This window comes from Mastigoproctus giganteus, chromosome 5 (genome assembly GCF_048544385.1).
Source record: "Mastigoproctus giganteus isolate SK-2022 chromosome 5, ASM4854438v1, whole genome shotgun sequence".
Taxonomy (NCBI): domain Eukaryota; kingdom Metazoa; phylum Arthropoda; class Arachnida; order Uropygi; family Thelyphonidae; genus Mastigoproctus; species Mastigoproctus giganteus.
Window position 1 is genome coordinate 208700063 of NC_143579.1, and position 25967 is coordinate 208726029.

At 38.8% G+C, this 25967-nt stretch overlaps 1 protein-coding gene across 1 annotated transcript in view; it reads left to right on the plus strand.

The window, feature by feature from the left end:
• LOC150086054 (mitochondrial ribonuclease P protein 1 homolog) overlaps window positions 1-5154 on the plus strand; it is a 32354-nt gene extending 27200 nt beyond the window's left edge. The window contains exon 3 of the mRNA XM_090374786.1: window positions 5010-5154. Coding sequence (XP_090230912.1) covers window positions 5010-5154 — 145 coding nt within the window. The remainder of the gene's footprint in view (window positions 1-5009) is intronic.
• The last annotated feature ends 20813 nt before the right edge of the window (window positions 5155-25967 follow it).

Consider the following 25967-nt stretch of genomic DNA (forward strand, 5'->3'; position numbering starts at 1 on the left):
CTTGCGAAACAGCAACCCAAAAATAATCTTACGCACTTGGTCGTTGTTAAACTAAAAACAGTAGGGGAAGAATGATTTGACAGTTATAATACAATCAGATATGAAATTCTGCAAGCAAATAGAGAGGTCCATTGAAAGGAACCCAACTGAGTAAAGATTTTGAACTGGGTTGCAGAGCTTGGACACTAGATAGACACCTTAGAGATTTGATTGAGGTGTATAAGGCTGTGAGAGATGAAAGTAAAATAAACAAGGATGAAATTTTTGCACTTATGATTCCAGAATGGGGAGCCGTAATCACCTTTAGAACGCACCTGGTTCAGATGTTTCCACATATAATGCACTTTGCTATAATTAGAAGGGTCATAATTATGAACTATTACTGGTTATGTGCAAGCATTCCTTTTTTAAAAGTAATGTAATATTATTTAATTTTGTGAAAACAAATTCATATTTATTTATTGTTTTGTTGTAGGTCTTCCTGTATCATTTCTATTCTCTACTAAATTCTGAACGTTCAGATAAATTATGGGAAAAAATTCTTGGCTTCATTGAGATGTATTCTTTGTTATACAGGTCTCCTTGCCTCATCTCCTTGTCCACAAGGGTTATGTCCCATAAGTCTGGAAAAATAACTAATTCATATATTTTCATCTTTGAGTAAAGAAGAGCAAGTCTAGATAATTCTTAAAAGGAATCGGAATGAGAGAGAGAGAGAGAGATGGAGAAGGGGGGAGAGAGTTCAGCGAAGAATTTAACAGACTGCATTCAGACCATGAACCGGTAACATGCCATCTTCTTGCTCATTTATGCAAGTCTCTTTGAAGATTCTTTCAGATAAGAGTGTTGAAAAGCAGCATTCACCGAATCCTTAAGATTCACAGATGGCATCCATGTAAACTTCAGTTCTTCCAGAAATGAAGCAAATATGATCCTAACTTACAGGTGGAATTTGAATAGGCTAAAGAACAATATAATCAATATGCGAATTTCTTATAATACATTAGATAATTCTCATAAGGAATCGGAATGAGAGAGATGGGGAAGGGGGGAGAGAGTTCAGCGAAGAATTTAACAGACTGCATTCAGACCATGAACCAGTAACATGCCATCTCCTTGTTCTCTAAACAACTCTTCACTGGTTTACTCCATCGAGGGAACAAGAGTTACTTATGTAATGGTATGATGTGGCTTGTGGAAAGACCACATTATTATTGTTATTGTTCTTATATTATTTCTCTCTGATTGAAGGATTCCACTCCGTGATGGGTACTGCTACCAAGTACACAGGGTGGTTGTAATGTCTGGTGTTACTGTCGGTCGAGGAAATCTCTATCTTACAGGTGTTGCTTGTAGGTGTTCTCTGGGAGACCTATTGCTGCTAGGCTGTCATGTAGAGTCTTTGGTACCATACCGGTTGTTGACACGATGATTGGGATGGTTGATACTTCTTGCATATGCCACATCTCCTTGACCTCATGTCTCAGGTTCGTGTACTTCCTAATTTTTTCCTCAGGGGATTTCTGGACATTGCTTGTGTTCGGCACCGCTATGTCAATCAGGTAGGTAGTCTTTTCCATCTTGTCCACAAGGGTTATGTCCGGTCTGTTGTGCGGATGGTCTTATCCGTTATTATGGTGTGGTCCCAGTACAGCTTGTGGGTTCGGGTCTCTAGTACTGCCTGGGGTTCGTACTTGTAGTATGGTACACTTTCTGTGGTCAACTGGTATTTCCTCTCTAGCTTCTAATGTATTATCCTGGCTACCGGGTTGTGTCTACGAGTGTACTCTGTCTGGGTGATCACCTTGCACCCCGCAGCGATGTGTTGGATTGTTTCTGAGGCAAGGTGGCATCGTCGACATGTGTCATCTGATATTCCGGGCTCCTTTGCAATGTATTTTCTATAGTTTCTGGTGTTGATTACCTGTTCTTAGATGGCCAGCATGAATTCTTCAGTCTCAGGGAAGAGCGTTCCGTTTGTGAGCCATGCATTGGAAGCAATGTTATCTTGATGGAAATCATTGTAGTGTCTGCCATGGAGTGTCTTCTTTGCCCATCTTTCTATATTTGTTTCTTGTACCGTTTGGGAGGGAGCGGTTTCCTCGCTTAGGTTGAGTGGGGGCAGTGCTTTTTTTGTGACGGTACGCAACGGTATACCGGCACCTTTATTAACAGTGGCGTGTGACATTTGGATGCAGTGCACTTCGAAATTTATAATATTCCGTAATTTTTTTCACTTGTTTACCTACTATTCAAATAAGCTTAAAATGATTTAACTAAATTTGCATTTTTTACTGTCTATCGTTAAGATATTTTCTATATAAAACTGTATAACCACTGTTATAATTCTAAATTACTCAGTCGGACCTCTGTTTAATTATTTTGAATTCCCCTTGGAAGTTACATTTAAAATAGTTTCGGTTGAGGGAAGAAAGTTTTCATATAGCTAACGGATTAGAAGAGAATTAACTTGGTACAGCCTGTTCGCATTTCTGGCCTTCAGGCAATTAGTGCTGCTGTGCGAATTAAGAGAGCTAAAGTGATTAGTATTGTATAACTTTGCGGTACCCGGTAAAACCTATCTGACCACCTGTCCCACATATGGAGAAGTTGCACTGGTCAAGAGTGAGCAGATCAAGGGGTATTCAAAAAATTTCAGTTTCTTTAGTGTGTTCATTTTCGATATCTTATTGCATGTAAAAGTAAAATTGAAAATATTCAAAAGTTTAATTAAGTACAATACACAATTACATTTACTGTACAAAACATTTAATGAAAAATATTTTTTGATAATAAAATTTAAAATGCTGTTTTAGTTCACTTTCCTCACGGGTCGTAGGTTGGATACCTCTGTGAATCAACTGTAAGCGCCCCGTTCGAGAATTAGAAAGTGATTTTCTTTTACTCCATAAATTATCATCTGTTATTTCGCAGAAGTGCATTATCCACATTTTTCCAAAAATTTTCCCTATCTCTGTTTACACTTTTTTACCTTACCTGAATATCCGAATGATACCGATATTTTTGACAGTTTCAAAAAAAGAAAAGAAAAAAATTTAAATTTAAGAACTAGTGACAATACTGTTGATGAGAGAAGGAAAACAAGGACAACGAAGGTATTAAACCTTCTAAACATGAATTGTTGGCATTTGGTGAAAATGAAGTTAGAAAATTGTCAATTAGAGTTAATGCAATTCGTGGATACCTAATTGGTAAGAAGGTTTCCGAAGAATTGAAGCATTTGATGAACGCTCTGAGTATGATACCAATTTCACCAAGTGAATGTGAACAAGGATTTTCAGAAACTGTTTCTTAAAATTGTGGGCCGTCCGCTGACCTGCTGCGATCCAGCAAAATATGTCGATTTGTGGCTGTTTCGGAAACGTCATTCAGCAACCGATACAAAGAGCAGGAAAAGAAGTCAGCATAGGGTGTTGGATGAGAACTTAATAAGAATTTGGAATATTCTACAAAAACTTTATTATGAAATGATTTTTACTTATTTTACTTATTTTTTTATATACTTGTATAATAAATTTATCCTTAATAAACTGTGTTAATATACTTAATTTCTTGTTCTTATTCTAAAAAAAAAAAATACTACTAAAGTAACAATATCGGGGGAGGGGGTGATTTTAGAGTACTTTTCATATCGTTTTAATTTTCAATTTTTCCCGATAGCAAAGAAAGAGTACAGGTATCTGTTTTTTTACAAAAAAAAGCACTGAGTGGGGGGTATACCATTTATCTATTTTCCTTATGGCCTGCTGGAGTGTTGCTGTGTTGTTCTCGAAGTAATCCTTCAGGTTAACTATCGCTGTTTTCTGTTCTGTCAGGTCTATCAGGCCCCTTCCTCCCTCTTTCCGGGGTATTGTTATTCTCTCCACTGCTGACTTCGGGTGGTGTTGGCGACTCTTGGTCGTCATTGTCCTTGTCTTTCGCATGACATCTATCTCGGTGTTAGTCCAGTCTATTCACCCCAAAGGTGTAAGTTTGTACTGGAGTTGCATAGGTGTATATGGCTTTAACTGTGTTCCCTCCATTCAGTTTTGTTTTCAGCAGGCTTCTGAGTCTCTGATGATATTTTTCGGTCAGGCACTTCTTGATTTCCTTGTGTTCCAACTGCTCAGCCTGCATCATCCCTAGGTATTTGTAGGTCTTATTTCTAGGTATTATTATTAGATATATGAAGCAAGGAAGCCTGAGGCTTTTGCTGCACTTGCTGGAAAAAAAAAAAAATTTGAGTTACCCAGAGAGAGAGAGAAGAGAAAGAGAGAGAGAGAGTGTGTCAGAAGTAGAAGGGAATCACCATGAAAAGAAAGAAAGAAAAGAGAAGAATTGTGATATCCATCTCAGGACCCTGGGTGTGCCAAGCACATACTCACCAGATATCAGCCCATGCCCCTTCTTTTTTTTCAAACATTTGTCACTGGGGAAGCATTACGTATGTTCAATGGGGAAGCTTTTGCTATTGTCTCCAATGAGGATGGAGATTTTCTGACATTATTCCAGCAAGATAATGCTTCTGCACATTACAGCATCCATGTAAGAGAGTTTCTGCACCAACATTTCCTGAAAATTGGATAGGAAATGAAGGGCTTGGGGAATGGCCAGCGAGAAGCCCTGATCTCCCACTGTTAGGTTTTCCCCTCTGGGATCACTTGAAGGTGCTGGTCTGTGTGAAGAAAATTTGGTGTTGAATATTTGGGTCAGTACATTATTGATGCATGCAACACCATTACTCCCGAGTTCATTCACTATGTACTTGTTGACTAAGTATCTTGTCTAGTTTTGTGTATCAGGAATAATGGTGGACACATTAAGCACATCCTGTGAAAAAAAAATGATTGCCATTTTTTATTTTACCCAATGATTCCACACTTATGGGATACCCTGTAGTTAATTTATTCCAGGGATATTAAGAAATTGAAAGATTTTATATCATTTACAAATATAAATTCAAATTAGCTGTAATCTACCTTTAACATTTTTCTGTTATTTCTTTGTAGTTGGGATCATGGTTCAAAGTCCTTGAGTGTTAATCTGATGCTTCAAATAATGTTAGAGATGAAGAATACAGGAGACTGGAACAAAGCACTTAAGTTTGTTCCTCAAAGAAAACTTAAAAACAATATTGAATATTGTGGTTTATAAAAAAAAACCAATTGTCTTGTTATGGTTTGGTTGAATTCAATAAAGATAATGCCTAAGTTTGGTACTTGAAGTTGGGGTGTGGAGAGAAATCCACATCTAAAGAAAATTAAATTATAGCTTTTTTGAAAACACATTAATTACACTGTTTTCCTGAACTAGACTGGTTGAAAACAATTAAATTAACATCTTGTATTACACACCCCAGTTAATTTTAATCCATCGGTGGTTACAGTGGCATCTGTAGTGTAGTGTAGTAGTACTAGTGATAAAAAAAGGAGTTGTAAGCCTCTTACTTTAAATGCCAAGTTAGAAATGATTAAACTAAGTGACCAAGATATGTCTATGGCTGAGATAGGCTGTAAGCTAGGTTTGATTCGCCAAACAGTTAGTACAATTGTGAACACTAAGCAGAAATTGTTGAAGGAAATTAGAAGTGCTACACCAGTGAACACTAAAGTTATAAGAAAACGTGATAGCCTTATTGCTGACATGGAAAACTTTTACTGATGTGGATTGAACATCAAACCAGTCACAACATGCCTTTAAGCCAAGCCATCATCTAGGATGAAGTCCTAAATCTCTACAACGCTATGAAGGCTGTGAGAGGTGAGAAAGCTGCTGAGGATAAATTCGAAGCTAACAGAGGCTGGTTTAATAGGCTTAGGGAAAGAAGCCATCTCCACAACATCAAAGTGCAAAGTGAAGCAGCTAGAACTGATACAGTAGCTGCAGAAAGTTATCCTTGTGAGCTTTCTAAGATCATCGAAGTTGGTGGATACACTGAGCAGCAGATTTTCCAAGTGGACGAAACAGCCCCATTTGGAAGAAGATGCTGTCTAGGACTTTTATTGCTAAAGAGGAGAAGTCAATGCTTGACTTCAAAGCTACAAAAGACAAGCTAACTCTTGTTACGGACTACTAATACAAATTATATTAGGGCCACCCATAATTTCTTACATATATCCGTTTATATATTATGCCTGTAAATTGTGTGTGTTCACTGGTTGATTTGCCTGTTTTGCTGAACAAGAAAACCCCAGTTTCTGGGGAAAAAGCCTTGTTATCTACGCCTGAGACTGACTAACTCAGCAATGGAGTGAAAAAAAACTCATTAAAGTTCCTTGCGTCATAGACAGGATTCGAACCTGGGCCTTTTCCACCCAGTGTGTGGAAGACGGTGACAAATACCGCTGTGCTACACGTGCAGACTTGTTGGGGACTAATGTAGCTAGTGATTGCAAGTTAAAACCTATGATGATTTATCACTCAGAAAATCCTAGGGCTCTAAAGAACTATGCAAAAGCTAGCCTCCATGTTCATTATAAATCTAATTCAAAAGATTGGATGACTGGAGATCTTTTCTCAAATTGGTTCACAGACTATTTTAAGTCTACAGTTGAGACTTATTGCAAGGAAACAAAAATTCCTTTTAAGATTTTACTTCTTGCAGACAATGTCCCTAGCCATCCTATAACTCTAATTGGTTTGTACAAGGAGATAAATGTTATTTTCTACCTGCAAATACAACTTCATTGCTGCAGCCTATGTACCAAGAAATCATTGCAGCATTTTAAATTGTATTACTTAAGAAGAACTTTTGCCACAGCTACAAATGCATTAGTGATACAGTAGCTGGGAATAAACAAAATAAAAGCATTTTGGAAACTTTGATTATCACGGAGGAAGAGAGGTAATGCCTGGATCTCCAACCCTGCTGGCCATTTTGGAAAAGGCTTCACGATTTTGAATTGTATAAAAACTGTTAGAAATATGTATGGAAGGAAGTTAAAGAAACAACATTGAAAGGTACTTGGAAGAAGCTAATTCCCACACTTCTGGACGATTTTTTGAAGGCTTTGAGAATTCAGTGAAGGAAGTCACTACAAATGTGGAATGGCAGGGGAATTAGAATTGGAAGTTGAGCCTGAGGATGTGGCAGAATTGCATGTCTCTCATGATGCTCTAAGCGATGAAGATCAGACATGTTTCACGAAGAGGAGTCCCATCCTGATATTCCTGCTATCCCTAGAGAAATAACCACTGACGAATTGGAAGCAGCTAGGAAAAGCTTCCAATTGATCCAAATTTCGAAAGTTTTAAAGTGAATGCAAGGCTTCTAGACGATATTGCATGCTATAAAGAAATTCTAAGAGAAAGGAGACAGAAATTCAAGTTAATTGTTTTCCTACTTTACGAAAGTACCATCTCGACCTTCGACAGCAACAGCTGGCCCTGAACAATCTTCAACAACAAATCCCTGTAAGAGCTTCAACCAAATTTCCATTGTCAAAAGGAATATGATTAGATGACGAAAATGTGCCATCTTCATCCTTTCTACTCATAAATATATATATATATATATATATATATTTTTATTTTTTTTTAAAATTTACATTCGTCGGTCACTATAAGCTAAGGGAAAATTTTAACGTAAGTAGTGTGTGTACTGTATATTCATTTGATTTTCGCATCGTTTTTGAGGCCTAGCTCTGTTGCTCACTTAATATATGATAGTTTAAACATGTTATTAGGCTTTTATATAAATTTGCAAGTGAAAAAAAGGCTATGTTCCACTTTTTTTGGCGATTTTCGCTTTTCGGCAGTGGTTTGGAGTGGGCCATACTGTATTTGGCCTAATTGAATTCTTTCATCTTAATGGAAATAACTGATTATTTTCTGCTGTATTTTAATAAAAATTAAAGTGCAGCATGCATTTCATTGTCATTAAAATAAACAAATACTTAAAATCCACCATTTATACCTAGTGTGAGAATATAATGCGGTTGGTACTAATCTTATAAATTGTTAAATTAAAATTTAACAATTTACAAGATATATTACTGTAATTTATATTTTATTGTAATAAGTTTTTTTCACTCAGCACAAGTTTCAGCACTTTTGGAAAGATTAAATTTGATAATGATACTAGGCCAGCATGTCACTTGCTGGCATTTTCAGCCTTGTCAACTCCAGCAATAGCATGACTGCAAGCAAGTAAATCATGATCAGTGATATTTCACCATTTCATGAAATGTGCTGCAAACAGGAACATTGTCTTATTATTTCTATTTGCTTATCTAACCAGACGTAAGTTTCATTAAGATAACTTATAATTGATGTTTTTGCCTGCCCTAGATTTTCATTGCACCAGCTCAAAAAAAAAAAAAAAGAAAAGAACCCTATATATGTTTCTTTACTAATCCAGTTGATTTTTGAATGTCCGAAAGCTCTCAGCATTAACTACCGATTAGTTGCCCATACCATGCTGATATGCATCTTCCCTCGGGTGTGTGAACTGCCGACATCTCCAGTTGGTCTAGCTTGTGTGGGATCTTATACAGAGATCCACTATGCACGCACAGTGCAATTCCCCCCTCCCATAGAGCACCCTAGCCCTATGAGTTTTTCGCCAACCAATCCGACTTCCCCTCACCACCCCACCCAGATGTTTCAACTGGTAGACTACCACCACAAAAACTTTACTGTTCTTGACAGTCCCTTGCTGTGTGGAGGACGAGCAACTTCCACAGGGGGTGCCCATATATCCCACTAACTTCCTATTTCCAGGCGGACAGTTTTCTTATCATTCACCTTCCTTATCTTCATCATCTGTTTCCTGCTACTGTCTCTCTGGCAAGCTCAGGCATAGAACAGGGTTCACACCTGCCAGAAACTATATCTTCTACTATGCCCAGCTGCCTCCCCAGGAAAAAGGACGGGCAACATGAGGTCCTACTAGGAGTTCTGCGGCTAAATGCCAGAGGAACAACAGACCAGCACCAAAACTTACACTACCTCTGGCATATACATAGTTTGCACTACAACAGAGAATGCTACGTGGTTTCAGGGGAGACCCCGGTGCTGCTTGACAATAAACACTAAACCAACGTTTCCCAGGCGCCTCCGTAGCCAGATGAGCAGGAGCAGCACAGGCTTCTTGCTTAGACCGGGGTTCGAGCCAGTGACCGCCAAATACGGAGGATGCGGAAAGGTCAGGGAATGACCGCCGCATATCCTGGGAGCAATATAGCCTTAGTTGCTAATGCTCCTGAAAACCAAATAACGTTTCCCAAATTGTGTTCCGTGAGATGTGAACAAGTGTTCCATAAAAAAATCATAATTAAAAAGTAAATTTTGCATATTTGTAGCATATACCTAAAGTAAATTTCAGGGATAGTTGGAAACATGGTTAACATAATTTTTTTTTGGTTATTAATATACTGGCATAGACTAATAATCAAATAGACGGCAGAACACTATTTTGGCCGGCTTTTGCATCGTACTGGTAATGACATCGAAAAATTAGCAATATAATGATCTAATATGCGATTTAACCTGGAGTACATGGGTTGAAGGAGAGGTGGAAGCAAACCGATATCATAACTAAACTCACTTGTATAACTATTTTTTTTAATAATTATCAGTATTTTGAAATAATGAATGACCATAAATTTATGATTGAAAAAACTTTAAAATGAGAAGCAAACACTTCTAGTATTGCAACTGCGGTTGATGAAAACAAACACTACTGTCACACTTCAAGGTGAGGATGAACAATCACAGCCTTTTGTTCCCCAAAGATCTGAAGTAAAAAACGAAAGCATGATGACAGTTATTTGAATTTTGGCTTTACATGTGTTGGAAATAGATGCTCCTGATACACGGTGTGTCATATGTAATAAAATAGAAACAGTTCTTTGGCTCCTGCTAAACTTATGTTTCGGTTCCGTAAGTATATTGTGTGATGAAAAGTGTAAAAAAGTTTGGGAAACTTTGCACTATATTTCGTAGTTGGATACACTGTAAAAATTGCCTAAAAGGAAACTCAGTTGTTCAGTTTTTATTTAGCCAATTGAGTCTAGATTAAAAAAGATAGAAACAAAAAACTACTTGGACCACACAGCACACAAAAGCACAATCATTTTAAAGAACATTATCAATGAGTGCATAGCAGCAGGCCACTCCGAGTGCCCACGGTTCACCGGCGACAGCACCTATAATGGGTACACCAGCATCAAAATTGGCCCTTGAGTGATTGGAAGATCGTCTGGTCCGATGAATCACGTTTCCTGTTGCACCATGTGGATGGCCGGGTACGCGTGTGTCATTTGCCTAGATGCACCATGAGACGAACACAAGCCGGTGGTGGCGGCGTCATGCTTTGGGTGATGTTCTGTTGAGATACCCTGGTTCCAGTCATCCATGTGCCAGGCACTCTGATGTCTACCACCAGCTAAACATTGCTGACCAGGTACACACTTGCATGGCGATGGTCTACCCTTCTGGTGGTGCTGTCTTTCGGCAGGATAATGCGTCATGCCACGCTGCCCAGATTATTTGGGACTGGTTTGCGGGACATCAACACTTCCAGGTATTACCCTGGCCTCCAATTCCCCATACCAATCCCATCTTGGGATTGGTATGGGGAATTGGAGGCCAGGGTACCCCTACGGGGAAAGTAACCTTTCACCTTCGTCGCTTTTTCAAAAAAAGTTTTGGTATTTTTCAATTTTTGCAATTCTTATCGTTTTATTTTCCGGTTCATTCCCCCCCCCCCCTTCTTTCACAACATATATCGCTTCCAGGGTATACGGTATATTCATTAGTTTTAATTCTATACATAAAACTCTTTAACACGTTCTACTTACAATATTTTATACTTAAATTATTTTTTATATATACATATACACATTATGGCTGTAGGGTACGTTTTGCTATATCAGTGTCCCTGGTCCATAAGTTATGTTATTGTAATTCAGACTTATCTAATTTCAAACTTAATTCCCCCCACCCCCCCATGTCATATAGCTTCTCTATATCATTATTCTTGATTATATATATATATATATACCGTATTTCCCCATGTATAAGACGCACCTTTTTTCGAAAATTTTGGGGTCTAAAAACTGGGTGCGTCTTATACAGTGGTTGTAGATTTTTTTTACTTGCATTTCCCGCTGTTTCGCGCTTGTTGTGCTCATTGTTTCGCGCTTGTTACCGGTATATTAGGTTACGTTTTGCCACGTTCTGCCCAGAAAAGGCTCAGAAAAGATTTTCGTACTGTGCTGAATTCAAGTTAAAAGTGATCCAGTTTGCAAAAGTGAATGGAAATCGTGCTGCTGAACGTAAGTTTGGTCCTCTCCAACTGAGAAAACAATCCGAAACTGGCTATGGGAAAGAGAAGCCGTACTGAAAACGCCACAACAGAAGAAGGCCATTAGAGGCAAGTCAGCAAAATGGCCTAATTTAGAGAGGGAATTGAAGATATAGATTGAGGAGCAAAGGGCAATTGGAATTCCTGTGTCCATAAAGATGGTTCAGCATGAGGCAACAAGAATTGCTGATGAAAAATAAGTTACTGATTTCAAAGGACGACACAATTGGTGTTTCAGGTTCATGAAACGGAATGGACTAAGCATGCATACACGCACCGCACTTGCCCGAAAGACGCCTGAAAGCTATGAGTAGAAGGTCCTTGAATTTAATCGTTTTGCCATTCAATGTCGGAAGACACATCAGTTTGAGTTGGGACAGATTGCAAATATGGACAAAGTCCCCCTTCAATTTGATGTCCCAAGTAATAGAACTGTTGATAAGAAGGGGGTGAAAACTGTAACTGTGAAGACAAGTTGACATGAAAAGAGCCATTATACAGTTGTTCTAGCTTGTTGTGCCGACGGAACCAAGCTGCCTCATATGCTGATTTTCAAACGGAAAACAATGCCAAAAGAAGACATTCCTCAAGGAGTGATTGTCCACGTTCATGACAAGGATTGGATGGATCAGGATGGGATGAAGATCTGGTTTGAGAAAGTTTGGAGCAGGAGACCAGGTGGGCTCTTACGCAAACCTGCCCTATTGGTGCTTGATCAGTTCAGGGCACACAACAAAAAATACAAAGAAGATTGCTGCAGAGCAAAAAACAAAACTTGCCATTATACCTGGAGGCTTGACATCCCAGATCCAACCACTTGATGTCAGCGTTAACAAACCCTTCAAAGCTGCCATGAGTGACGAATGGAATTAATGGATAGAGTCTTCTGGGGATAATTTGACACCAGCAGGAAGAGTGAAGAAACCAACTATAGAAGTTTGTACCTGGGTGAAAAGATCCTGGGATGATATCAAGATTGAGATCGTTGTCAAGTCATTTAAGAAGTGTGGCATTTCAAATGCCATAGATGGAACTGAGGACGAGGCAATATATGAAGACAGTGTTTCGTCATCAGACACAGATGAGGACAAGCTAATAGATGGGAGTTTTGACAGTGATGAGGAGTTGTAAGAATTTTATAATGAATAAAACTTGCAGTGTTCAATAACTTTATGTAATACATTTTTTTTTTCCAAATTTCGGGCCCCAAAATTAAGATGCGTCTTGTACATGGGGAAATACGGTATATAAAAAATTTCCATCTGTGAATTACAGGCTTCCAAAAAGCGATGTAATTGCTATTCTATTTACTTAATTGTTATTTTATATTGTACTTTATAAGTACCCTTATAGTTCTAGTACGCTGGTTATTTTTAATTTAGATAAAAGTTTTTGTACATTACTACTTAATATACGTAAAACCGTTGTTCCGTTCGAATCTTGCAACAATTGTTTTTGTATAGAGTGGTAGGGAATTCAAAATTTTAATTGTAGTAACTAGGTAGCTCTAACGTAAAAATATATACCGTAATACGCATCACTGCATTTGGATTCTATTAGCTAGTGCAGTATTGATAATTAATTAAATTTATTGATCTTATTAATTTAAAATATCATGCCCCAGACTAGAGCAGCAAAGCAACGGGCACAAAGTGGCAGTAGAGCTGTGAATCGGGGGAGAACTGAGGGGGGCGATTCTCCAACGCATCACAACCTAAAAAAATGTGCACTTTGTGAAATGTTTCCTGTACCATCTGGAACAGAACATGATCTAGCCAAGGAGGATGTCTTTGTGTGTGTGTGTGTGTGTGTGCGCGCCAGGTGAAGAGAGTGTCTAGAAATTAGGCGTCAACTCAGCGTTCTAACGGGCGTCTAAGAGAGCTTGAGGTGTACGGTAGATGACTCGAAGAAAATATGAGGGGCCCGTCAAGCTGACAGCTGCCCAACTCAACACCAGAGGTCGATCCTGGGCATCAGGCAACACAGCGGCGGCAATCTATAAGGCAGAGTGCGCTGGTCCCAAAGGAATTAGCTATTGTTGGGGGCTCTATTGTCAGGGGATGGGGAATATATTTTGTGTGAAAAGGATAGATGGAATAGGACCAGGGTATTTCTGCCAGGGGCAAAAGTTGATGACATTGTAAAGCATATATCTTTTAAGGGCACAAAAGGTGATATTGTTGTACACATTGGCACCAATGACATTAAGAGTAGACTGCAGATTTACTAAGCACAGGTCAATGTTGCAAAAAAGTCGTGAGTTAGAGTTAAATTTGAAAGTGTCTGCAATTCTGCCCAAACACGATAGAAGGGAGTACATGATGAGAGCCTTGTCAATCAATTCGGCCCTGGAGGGTGCAAGGCTCAAGGGATAAAATTTTTTTCAGCCTGGTCTGTGCTTGTTAACAGGAGAGACTGCTTCTACAGGGATGGGATACACTTAAATAGAAAGGGTGCAAGGATATTTGCTGATGCTATCGAGGCACTGTTAGGTGGGTCGAAAACCTAAAAGACTAAAACGTTAAAAGACTGAAAGGCTAAAAGGTTAAAAGTAGCCGCAGGCAAAGGCGAAGGTGATTCTTGCACTACTGCTATTAGAATAAGCAGCGGCCTGGAGCGAAGGGTGTGGGGGTTTCAGGGACTGGTGGCAGTCATCGTGAAACAGGTGGGGATGTGTTAGGGTAACCAAGGTGCATGTATACCAATGCTAGAAGTATAGTAAATAAATTTGATGGATTTGAAGTATTGGTGAAGCCATCAAAGGCAGATATTCTTGGGATATTAGAGACGTGCTGTCACACAGCTATTAAGAATGCAGATTTGGAATTTGTGGAGTACAATGTGTACAGAAAGGATAGGAAGGGAGGAGGTCTTATGCTGTTAATTAAGAAAAACATAAAATCAAAAGAAGTGCATCTATTGATATAGATGAACAGTGCACTGTTGAGTCAGTTTGGTGTGACATAAGCACTGCAAAAGCAAAAATAAGGGTAGGAGTGTGTTATAGGCCTAATGGCTCGAATGAGTACAATGAACAATTGTATAGAGAAATAGAGTGGACTAGTAAATCAGAATGTCTTATAATGGGGGATTTTAACTTCCTAGATATTGACTGGAACTTGTGGATTGGTCACTCGCACACTAGTAAGATTTTTGCGGATTTATTGGATGACTGTTTTCTGCAGCAGCATGTTCGAGAGGCAACCAGAGAGATTAATACCCTTGATCTGGTAATCAGCAGTGATCATTCGTATATTAAGTAATACTCTTGATCTGGTAATCAGCAGTGATCATTCGTATATTAAGTAATACTCTTGATCTGGTAATCAGCAGTGATCATTCGTATATTAAAAAGGTTGGCAGGGTTGTTAATGACAGTAATGGCAGTGTGCTACTGCAACAGATCTAGAAAATTTGGGTAGATGGGCTGAGAAGCCACACCTTGAGTATTCTATACAGGTCTGGAGACCTTATTTTAAGAAGAATGTAGAGCTGTTGGAATGAGTACAGAGAAGGACAACAAGATTAGTTGGAACAAAGAATTAGAATGGAACAAAGAGTTGCTCTTACGAAGAAATGCTTAAGTTTTGCAAATTACGTTGTCTGGAGACTAGACACCTGCGAGGTGATCTGATTGAGCTGTATAAGGACTTGAATGGGTTGAACACGCTGAATTCTGATGGGATTCTTCCATTTGTTCAGATTAAGAACCTAAGGGGGCATAAATTCAAATTGAGGAAAAATAGATGTAGAATATTATTATTATTATTATTATTATTATTATTAAAATCAGTTTATTTCCCAAGAAACCTTGGGTCACCCCGGGACGGCTCTGTGCCAGAAGGATGTGAATATTTACAGACTAAGGTGCGAGGAACACAATGTACAATAAACAAGAGTACATGCGTGCTCGACCCGAGGCTTTTACAGGATTAATATATATATATACAATAATGTACAAAATATACAGTAATATACAAAATATATGATTCCATGAAGACAAAAAGTCTTTGTCATATACAAATAGACAAGTTAAAAAAAAACAAAAAAAAAAACACAGAATCTGTCATGTCCAGGAGTAGGTGAGCATTATCTGGTAGCAGTTCTTGAGGATTTCCTTCCTGTAGGGCTTGTCTTCACAGAACCTATCAGGATGGTTCCTAAATTTATTGAAGATCCGAAGACAATTGGCTGGAAACATGTTCCTCAAGGAATCAGTGCTTGACAGCGTAAGATGTAGAGGGAGACATGAGTCGGGGTGCTCCCCTCTTGCCCTCCTCGGGCCAGAGATTAATGTGGATACCGATGGAGCATCAATTCGCCTCGTTATAAGCCGTGCAAGAGTGAGGACATTTTTTGTCATGATGATATGTCTCCAAGGAGTTGTGCCCAGATTTGCTTGTAGGATAGATCTGGAGATAGTTAGGGGGTGGCCTACCACCCTGTTTATCCATCTAAGCAACTAGTACTCTAAACTGAGATACTTCTGAAGGTATGAGGCAGGGGAAGATGACCAAATTTCTGAAGCATAGAGAGGAATCGGCGTAATACAGCTCAAGATGTGCCGAACAAGCAGCGCTGGCTGATGCACACCAACGAGCTCTTGACGCACTGCCCAAAGAGCAGCGTACGTCTTCTGCCTCATCCTGGCAAAGTGAGCCTGAAATGTGAGCTCAACATCCCAGGTGAGGCCAAGATCAGTATGAGAGGTCACCTTTTGCACCGTTTCCCCACTAACAAAGATTTGGATATCATTTTTGACTTTCTTCTTGGTTATCGTCAGTTGTGCTGATTTGGAAGGGCTCAGATGCAGCCCACTTGTGGCAAGATAACTTTCCAAGCTCATTATCTGCCTAGGAGCTTGTTGGTTGATATCATGAATCTGATGATTATGATCTGAGCTCAAGTAGCACTTCAGATCGTCGGCATAAGAGACAAAGTTCGGATTCTGAGCAGGGAAAGGCTCCAAAACTGCTGCAAACAGGATAGCTGACAGTACGCTTCCTTGTGGAATGCCTCTTGAGACGTCAATAGTTACTTGAAAGTCATTGAGTCACAGACAGATGTCTAGGGAGTAAAATGGACTTCAAAATTTGAAGTAAGGTATCTGCCAAGCCGAAGTAGTGTTTCAGAATGGTAAAAAGAGCTGGGAGGTGTATTTTGTCATAAGCCGATTTTATGTCGAGGAATATGATATCAATCTGTGATTTGTTGTTAAGGGTGCGCTGAATTCTGAAGAGGGTATAATAGATGTGCAGAAATTTTTCCTTAGCCAGCGGGTGGTTAATTGCTGGAACAAACTTCCATCTCTCGTTGTGAAAATTGATAGGTTAAATAAATTTAAGGAGGAACTGGACAAACATTTAGAGGGAATTGTTTTATAATTTTTTGGCTGATGCTGCATAAGCTCATACACTTGCTTTCTTGCATCGCATGCCACTACGACTACTACTGCTCTATATTTGTTATAACTTTTATGATATACCAATGATTTTTAGATTACCATCACATAGAACAGGTGATGCGCATTTTCAGTCTTTTGAACATACAAAACCATTGTTATGAATGCAGAATATGTCTGAGGTTATAAAAATGTGCCCCTTTTTAACTAATATTAAGTTTTGTATACGTATGTATATTATGTGAGTCGAAAATATCAATAGAAATAGTCTATGACAGTTTTTCCAAATGGTGTTCCACCTAATCCTAGGGTTAGGCCAGAAAAATGTTAAAACTTTTGTGTTTATATTAAATGTAATTTTTTTTTTGTAAATTAGTAATATAGTTCATAATTCTAATTTTATTGAGAGTATTATTATTTTTATCCATACATATTCTGGCTTCTTTTCTAGCTCTGTATATTATGTAAGAACTGTGAGACTGATAAATTCTCAGCTCACGACGATCGGATAAATCTAAGTCTTTGTTCAATAAATAAAACCGATATTCAGGATATTAGGGCGAAATTATCGAAAAACAGTTTTCAATTAGAATTCATAATATTCAAGTTAGGGAAAGCCAAACCGAAAGTATTGAAGAGAAGATGTGAGTGAGCCAATGAGAAGGCAAGAGCCCATGACTAACACAAACTTACTTTCGCTCTGAACAGGGGGATCGTAACGGGGGTAGAAAGAGTCAGCGAGAACTTCGGCCCCGCGCTAACGATAATAAACAAAAAGCAAGGTTTAGGTTGATAGCGAAACCAGGCTCACACCTGCCTGTGACGCAGACTTGGGCAACCAAAAGAACAGGACTCTGTCATATTTACGACTTTCCCCACTGTCATTGGGAGGGAGCGAAGAATTCCTCATTGTTGAGTAATCAACGAAGAAAAAAGTTAAAGAGGGAAAGTAGCGCTCAAGTCCGAGATATATACAGGAGGACTGAGTCAGACAGAGGAGGAGGACGACGGCGTTCACGACAGAGAAGGAGACAGACTCGGAAGGAGACAGAGAGACGGAGAGAGGACACCGAAGAGAGGAGAGTTGGCTCTTACTGATTCTGAAATAGCATAATTTTCCCATCGAGTATAGATTTCACATCAAGTGATCTTACACTAAATTGCTTTTACAGAAATGAAATGTTTAATAAAATTGGATCACATTTCATTTTACTTATATTGTTGAATATAGATTATAGATATCTCCAAAACATTTTCGATCCAACAGTTTCCTTGATTAGTCCTAGCTTCTCCACTACCAATTGAAAGCGTAAGTTTTGGAAGAAAAGGTTTGGAAAGAGTCTGACCAGTTTCTTTTCATGTGTTCATGCCTTTTCTGTGTGAAGGGCAAAACACTTTAGATTTCAAAGAAAATGAACTCCTATATATATATATATATATATATATATATATATATATATATATATATATATATATATATATATATATATATATATACATTATTGGTACTTGGGTGTGAAATTTCTATTTGGGAATTGCAGAATGATAAAGGAGCTTCACACTGTTGATTTCTGTTAAGTTTATTACTATTGAGTTATTTGGCAATACAGGCATGTCCAATAAATATGTACAAACATGGAAGGAATACTGTAACTGCATTAAAACTAAACATTCTCGATTTTCTTTGCGAAAAATATACTAGAAACACATCCGAATCAAAAACAAAAAGTTAAAACGGAACAAAATTAGAAATGAAAAGGGTGCTTCTCATGCTGAAAAATAAGGTGGGTACGAGGTTATTACCTTGTTGGCCAAGGTTTCTGCAGCTCCAGCAAACACAAAGTTTTTATATATATTTAATCGTTTTATTGACTTGTTATACTAAATTATTTTCTATAATAGCTTTATAGTTCTAGTCAAGCTCCTTGGTTTCTTTGAATTTAGATAGCGATTTTGATAGTTAAGACTTAGTATCAGTAGATCTTACCGTTCGTAACTGCCGCCATTCTTATACGATACGGAACAGCATAGCGTAAATCGCGAACTTCATAGTGTAAGGTCTAACTTAAAACTAGATAGCGAAATGCGTAGCACTGTATTAGAAATCTGTTAGATTCGTATAGCATTATCAATCAGTAAAATTTATTAATCTTATTAAATTTCATTGTTAATTAAATTACACTTAAGTGCAATCATGACCCAGACTAGAACAGCAAAGCAACACTCACAGATTAGCCAGCGTTCTGTGGCTCAGGGAAGAACCGAAGGGGACGATTCTCAAACGCATCACAGTCTAAAAAAAATGTGTGAAATGAGAAATATTTGCAGATCTTACTAGAACAGGACATGATCTAGCCAAGGAGGATGTCTTAGTGTGTGCTAGGCACAGAGACTGAAGAAATTAGGCGCCAACTCAGCATTCTGATGGGCGTCTACGAGAGTTTGAGGTGTAAAGTACTGTAGCTGCCCTTGAATAAATTAATAGGGGCCCATCAAGCTCCCAACTGTCCAATTCAATGCCAGAGCTCACTCTTGTGCATTAGGCAGCATAGTGGCAATCTCTAAGGCAGAATGCGCTGGTCCCAAAGGAACTAGTTATTGTTGGTGACTCTATTGTCAGAGAGACGGGGAATGTATTATGCAAAAAGGATAGGTAGAACAGAACCAGGGTATGTCTGCCAGGGGCAAAAGTTGATGACATTGTAGGGCAGATATCATCTTTTAAGGGCACAAAAAGTGATATTGTTGTACACGTTGTCACTAATGACGTTAAGAGTAAGAGATCTGCAGATTTATTTAACAAGTACAGGTCAATGCTGAAACAAAGTCGTGAGTTAGGGTTAAATTCGAAAGTGTCTGCAGTTCTGCCCAGACACGATAGGAGGGTAGTATATGATGAGAGCCTTGTCAATCAATTCGGCCCTGAAAAGATTGTGCAAGGTTCACGGGGTAGGATTTTTTCAGTGTGGTCTGTGCTTGTTAACAGGAGAGACTGCTTCTACAGGGATGGGATACAGTTAAATAGAAAGGCTGTAAGAATATTTGCTGATTCTTTCGAGGCAATGTTAGGTGGGTCGTAAAACTGCTAGCTTGGGGGGGGGGGGTTAACAGACTAAAAGATTAACAGTAGCCACATTCGTCCAACCTGTAAAAGTCAACAAGAAAAAATAAACGTCACTTAAATCCGCAGTGTAAGCTTGTTAAAAATTCTTTTTTGCTGTGAGTACAGTAGTTTCTCTTCAGAAAGTCCAACTAGTTTGTACGCGAGTTATGATAGTTTTAGAAAGTGGTCACTGTGGCGCCGTTGCATAAGCTAGCGTATCCATGGCAACGTATTGAAACGCGGGAAGAACGCTGGAGTTAGGAAAATGTTACGCAGACTAGCTTATTTTCATTACTAAAAGCAATGAAACTAAGCTTCGTATTTAACCTAGAAGTGTCAACTGTAAAAAGAAAAAAATACTTGAATATGTATTTCTATAGACACAGTATTTTCTGAGATATTATTTGCTGTATATGAGGTATTCTCGATGTATTTATGAGATAAAGCATACGGATACAAAACGTTCGTCTGCTAGTTGGCAGTTCCTTTAGGAATGACTAAAAGAGGAAATTATTGAATCGGCTTTTCCTGTGTAAATGCCGTTCATCCAGAACTGTAAAATACTTTGCATCGCTCCAGAAAGATCTACCATTCCAAGGAGCCACGCCTTGCTTGGAGACTAGGTTATAACTTTATGTAGAAACCAAGAAGGAAACTCGATTATTTCAGACGATATTCAGGTATAGAACATTTTCTGCACTAGTTAAATTTAACTAAGAGAGAAACTTTATTCTAGGAGACATCTGGATAATATATTCACTTCTCAACATAAATTAAGAATAGTTACTGTCAGCTTAATTATTCAACTGCAACATGCTACTTTTAATTTACGAGATATTGTTTTCTGACAGTGCTCTAATATCATTGGACTTGGTGCCTTTTTAAATCTTTCTTTCTATGAGATGTCAAAGGATGCTTCCTTCATAAAGTTAATAGTGTTATTTATACTCCAATGTTTAACTGATCAAACATTTAACTGATTTTTTTGTACCTGACTGTAAATTTATTTATTTTATTTACACTGCTATTTGTTGCTATTAGGTTTTATAACTATCTTTAAAAAATTTTCTTTTCAATTTAATTTCGAGAGTTATGATAGTTTTAGAAATCATATTCGCGAGAATAATATTCCAGGCTACTAAATAGAATGCAACTATTTACATAGTTTCATTCTATTTAGTAGCCTGGGATATTATTCTCTGGGACGGCCAGATGGGGGGGGGGATCAGTCAATTCTTATAATCCATGTGCTATCTGCAGTTTTCTCACAACTTTTGGAAAAGGATCGCGTTCTAATCTGTTCGGTAACGTGAGGAACTTGTTTTTTTTTTTTTTTTTTTTTTTTTTTCTTCATATTGTGGGCCAGAGTAGAATGTTTTTCTTCTGGTAACTATCCCCCCCCCTCCTTTCACCCAGCTCGCACACTCGGTGTGCGAGCTGGTGCTCAGATAACCTGTGATAATGTTTTTATTTTTTTTCATTTTAATTTTATTTTATTATTTTTATTTATTTATTTTTTTTTTGTTGTTATTCAACCAGGCTTTGCTTTTAAGCTGTATTACAAGAATTCCGAGGCTGTGATAGTTGCTCTACTGAAGTTTCGTTTGGAAAGACATGAGAGGTGGAACGAGACCAATATTACTATCTGGATTTTCCCGTCTTAGTCCCATAATTTTTTAGTTATGGGACTAAGCCGGGAAAATTATGTCTCTAAATTGGGTGTATTTTGTGGTCGACTTGCCTGTTTGCTCGAAATTCCAAGCTCTCGTGGTAGGATCGCCGTCTTAGCGTGTGGTTGATTGCTGGAACAAACTTCCATCTGTCGTTGTAGTTGATAGTTTAAACAGATTCCAGGCAGAAATAAACAAACATTTGGAGCGAGTGGATGGGTGAAATGAGAAGGGGGTGTTTTTTTTTTTTTTTTTTTTGGCTGATGCTATATAAGCTTGCTTTCTTGCATCATGTGCCCTTTCTAATGCTAATGTTTCCCCACACAGGGTGGAAAAGACCTGAGCAATATGGCCTTAGTCGCCGATGCTTCTAAACCCCAACAACAACGAATTCTCAAGTTCCCGGAAGGGGAAAAAACATGCAATCGTCGCCTCAGACTGACTAACTCAGCCATATTGTGAAAAAGGCCCAGTAAAAATTCCTGGCGCCATTGAAGAAATTCGAACTCTGGTCTTTTCTACTCAGTGTGAGGAGGACGGTGAACTGTGCTACCGCGAGGACCTACCTCATATCTCTCGTTTTTTTTTTTTTTTTTTGTAGTTGTTGGCGCATCAGCTTCTGTGGCCATAATGCACCTCCCAAGGTTTTTGCAGTACTTTGATCCAAGCCCGAGGCGGGATTCGAACCCGCGATCTTTAGGTTACCAGGCAGGCACTTTACCCACCCGGCTAGCCCGGTCGGCATATTCTCGTACAGAGGGGTAATCGGGCACCTCTGCCATATACCCAGAAGTTTAAAAATTTATAATGAATGAGCTGTTTTATACTGGTTTCAATCGGCACTTGCATTATCTGGAACAGGGTAATTCCTAGGGAATGCAGCGCCCGGGTGCAAATCGCAATTTGGCGTCCCCCTTTAAAATTTTTTTTCATATGTATATGTAAGTTTTAGGTTTTCAGACGGCCCTTGAATGTTGACGCCCAGGTAGTAGTAGTAGTAGTAGTAGTAGTAGTAGTAGTAGTAGTAGTGGCATGTGATGCCAGAAAGCAAGTGTATGAGCTTATGCAGCATCAGCCAAAAAAAAAAAAAAAAAAAATCACACCATTCCCTCCAAATGCCTGTCCAGTTCCTCCTTAAATTTATTCAACCTATCAACTTCCACAACGACAGATGGAAGTTTGTTCCAGCAATTAACCACCCCTGGCTAAAGGCAAATTTCCGCACATCTATTCTACATCTGTCCTTTCTTAATTTGAATTTATGCCCCCTTAGGTTCGTAATCTGAACAAGTGGAAGGATCCCATCAGAATTCAGCGTGCTCAACCCATTCAAAGCCTTATACACCTCAGTCAGATCACCGCGCAGGTGCCTAGTCTCCAGCCACTGCAATTTGCAGAACTTAAGCCTCTCTTGGTAAGATGATCCCTTCATTCCCCTAACAAATCTTGTTGCCCTTCTCTGTACACGCTCAAGCAAATTTACATCCTTCCTAAAATAAGGTCTCCAGACCTGTACGCAGTACTCAAGGCGTGGCCTGACCATTGCCTTATACAGAGGGACAATCACCTCCTTTTCCCTGCTAGCAAAATTCCTATATATCATTGACAAAACCCCATGACCTGCCCTGGCAGCCTGTCTGCATTACTCAGAAAATTTCATATCTGAGTGCACAATTACTCCCAGGTATTTTTCATTTTCTACCACCTTAAGTGTAGTACCACTGTGTGGTACGTTTCTCTCGGGTTACTTCTACCCATATGCAGTACTTTGCATTTGTCAAGATTAAACTTCAGTTGCCACTTCTTAGCCCATCTGCCCAAATTATCTAGATCCTATTGCAGTAGCACACTGCTATTACTGTCATTAACAACCCTGCCAACCTTTGTATCATCTGCAAACTTCGACATAAGCCCCTGATATACCTTCATCAATATCATTGATAAATATACAAAACAACAGAGAACCCAACACCGAACCCTGTGGGACTCCACTAATAACATTAGTCCACGAAGAGCAACACCCATTAATTACCACCCTCTGTCTTCCCCCACTCAACCATCCTTTTATCCATTGTAGCAACGTACCCTTAATACCATTCTGCTCTAATTTGTACAATAGTCTTCCATGCGCAACAGTGTCAAAAGCTTTCCTGAAATCCAAATATATATCAAAATTATTTTTTGCATCCAGTTCCTTTGTACTGGATGCAAACAGTTCAGTTTGCATCCAGGTACAGTTCACTCTCCGGACGGCCCGCCCCTGATCTGGAAACATGGGGTTTTCATCGAACAAGTCAGGCAAACTGACCATAGAATACACGAGATTTACAGACAATACACTGATGGTTTGCCCTTATTTATTATTATGAAATCTTTATTGCATTGCAATAATACGACCGTTGAGGGCCAATGGCTATCAGCCATTATTTTGGTGCTTCTGCACAAAAATGACTGTGAATGGAGTATTACCATCCTTTCACTCATCATTATTATCCTCTTTCTTCTCCTGATGGGTTTTTCTTTCCCCACGACGGGTACTGGCATCAAGTGCTTTGAACAGTGGTTATGTCCGGTTACTATTATTGGGCGAGAAACACTCTGACTATCTTACAGGTATTGAGGATCGCGGCTTTCTGGAGTTCTATGTAAGTGTTCCCTGCGAAGCCTGTTGTTGCTGGGTTCTTATGAAGGCTTTTTGGTACTGTGCGTGTGGTTGACACGGTGATCGGGATTCAGATCTATTATCCCGACTACCTGGGCGTGTCTACGAGTGTAGTTGTTTTTTTTTTTGGTTTTTTTATTTTATTTTATTTTTTTTTTTCGGTCAGTGTATCTAAAGCCTCTTGGCCTCCTTGCACTGCATGGCTATTACTGTTACTGTCTAGCCTTGGCATACTTTGGGACATTTTTCGAGGTTTTGTAGGGAACCACTGTTTCTGCTTTACACACACCGTTTGGAATTTATCAAAAGCACACTGATGATCAAATGGTTGGAGATATTACAGTCTGGTAAGCCAAAAAAAAAAAAAAAATCTGGGAAAAATTAAGCGAGGAATATATCTTTTTGAATAGGGTATATGTTTCCATATGCTCTTTCTTTAAAAATAGAAAAAGGGGGAATGAATTGTTAATGTGAACCATTTTTAAGGTCCCCGGCTTCTCCCCCCCCCCAGATTCATACAACTTGACTGGAGAATTGAATGATATTGTTTAAAAATACGCTTTCTCACTATTGTCATGATCCTATTTTTAACGGGTTAGCAATAATAATAAAGGCGTTTAACAATGCGCTTCAAAGAACCTAATGAAAATTACTTTTTAGATATAGGAAAAATGCGCTTCAATCAATCTAACGAAAATTACATTTTAGATATAGAAAAATGGCTGAGTTGCAGTGTGGCACATTTTCGACCAACGCTTTATCAGAAAAAATTTGCTCAGCTTTAAATAAACTTTTAAATTCTCCAGAAAGCCGAGAAGAAGTACCAAACCAATTTGAAGAACGAAACATCGAGATTATTTTGGATTTGTATGACAGATGGAAAAATAACTGTAGCAACAAGAATGCTATTAATATAGAAGAATGGCAGTTTCAAATGAATGTGGTGTATTGTCTAGCGAAAGTGTGCTTCTGGAAGAAAGTTCGCGATATGCGCCTGGTAGCCAAAGTTCTGATATGCATGAAGGAATGCGATGGCTGTATGGCATTGTATGAACAAGAGTTTTTTTATCCAGAGATAATAAAAGAGTTGTGGGCTTGGCCAGGAAATGATATTCCTAATACTGGATTGGTGCACGACTCTCCTCTGTCGTACTTCTTGAGGGTGGCAAATGTCACCAAGCTGGTCTTTGGTATTGGCATTCGCTTTGTTGACGTTTTTTGTTCTAGGACGCTGCTGTTCTTTACTGGACTTTGGTCTAATTTGCTACTGCTGGTGCTTAGGTATGGGGCCGCAATAAAGATGGAACAAACGCTCCATTCAGAAATCGTAGGAGTTCAGGTGTGCCGGTTTGTTTTGATTTCCCTGAGAAAGCTCATTGGAGACCAACTGAGTGATGCTGGAGAGGAGGAGATTAAACATTTCCGGGAGAAGGTGAAGTGTACTGAATTGGCTCTTCGAGTAACTTGCCAGTTATCTCCCGTATTACTTCAGAAAGCTATCGATATTGAACTCAGATGGCAACGACGACTTGGAATAGTTACTTGGGATTTCTCCGCAAGGCAGTTCCTCGATATGACGTTTCCATGGTTGCCATTGCTAAAGCAGCGATGCCTGAATCCTTGCGAATTAACTCACCTTTGTCGGCAGGTTATCAGGAAACGTCTTCACGAAAACTGGCAGTTGCCCGATGGAATCGAAGGTCTTCCTCTTCCTCAGCATCTTTGTAAATACCTTGACCTCTACCAGGACTAAACATTTAATGTTCATTAATGCGCCGTTGAAATTGAATTCTTAGTTTCGGTTATTTAACATCTTCTGGATA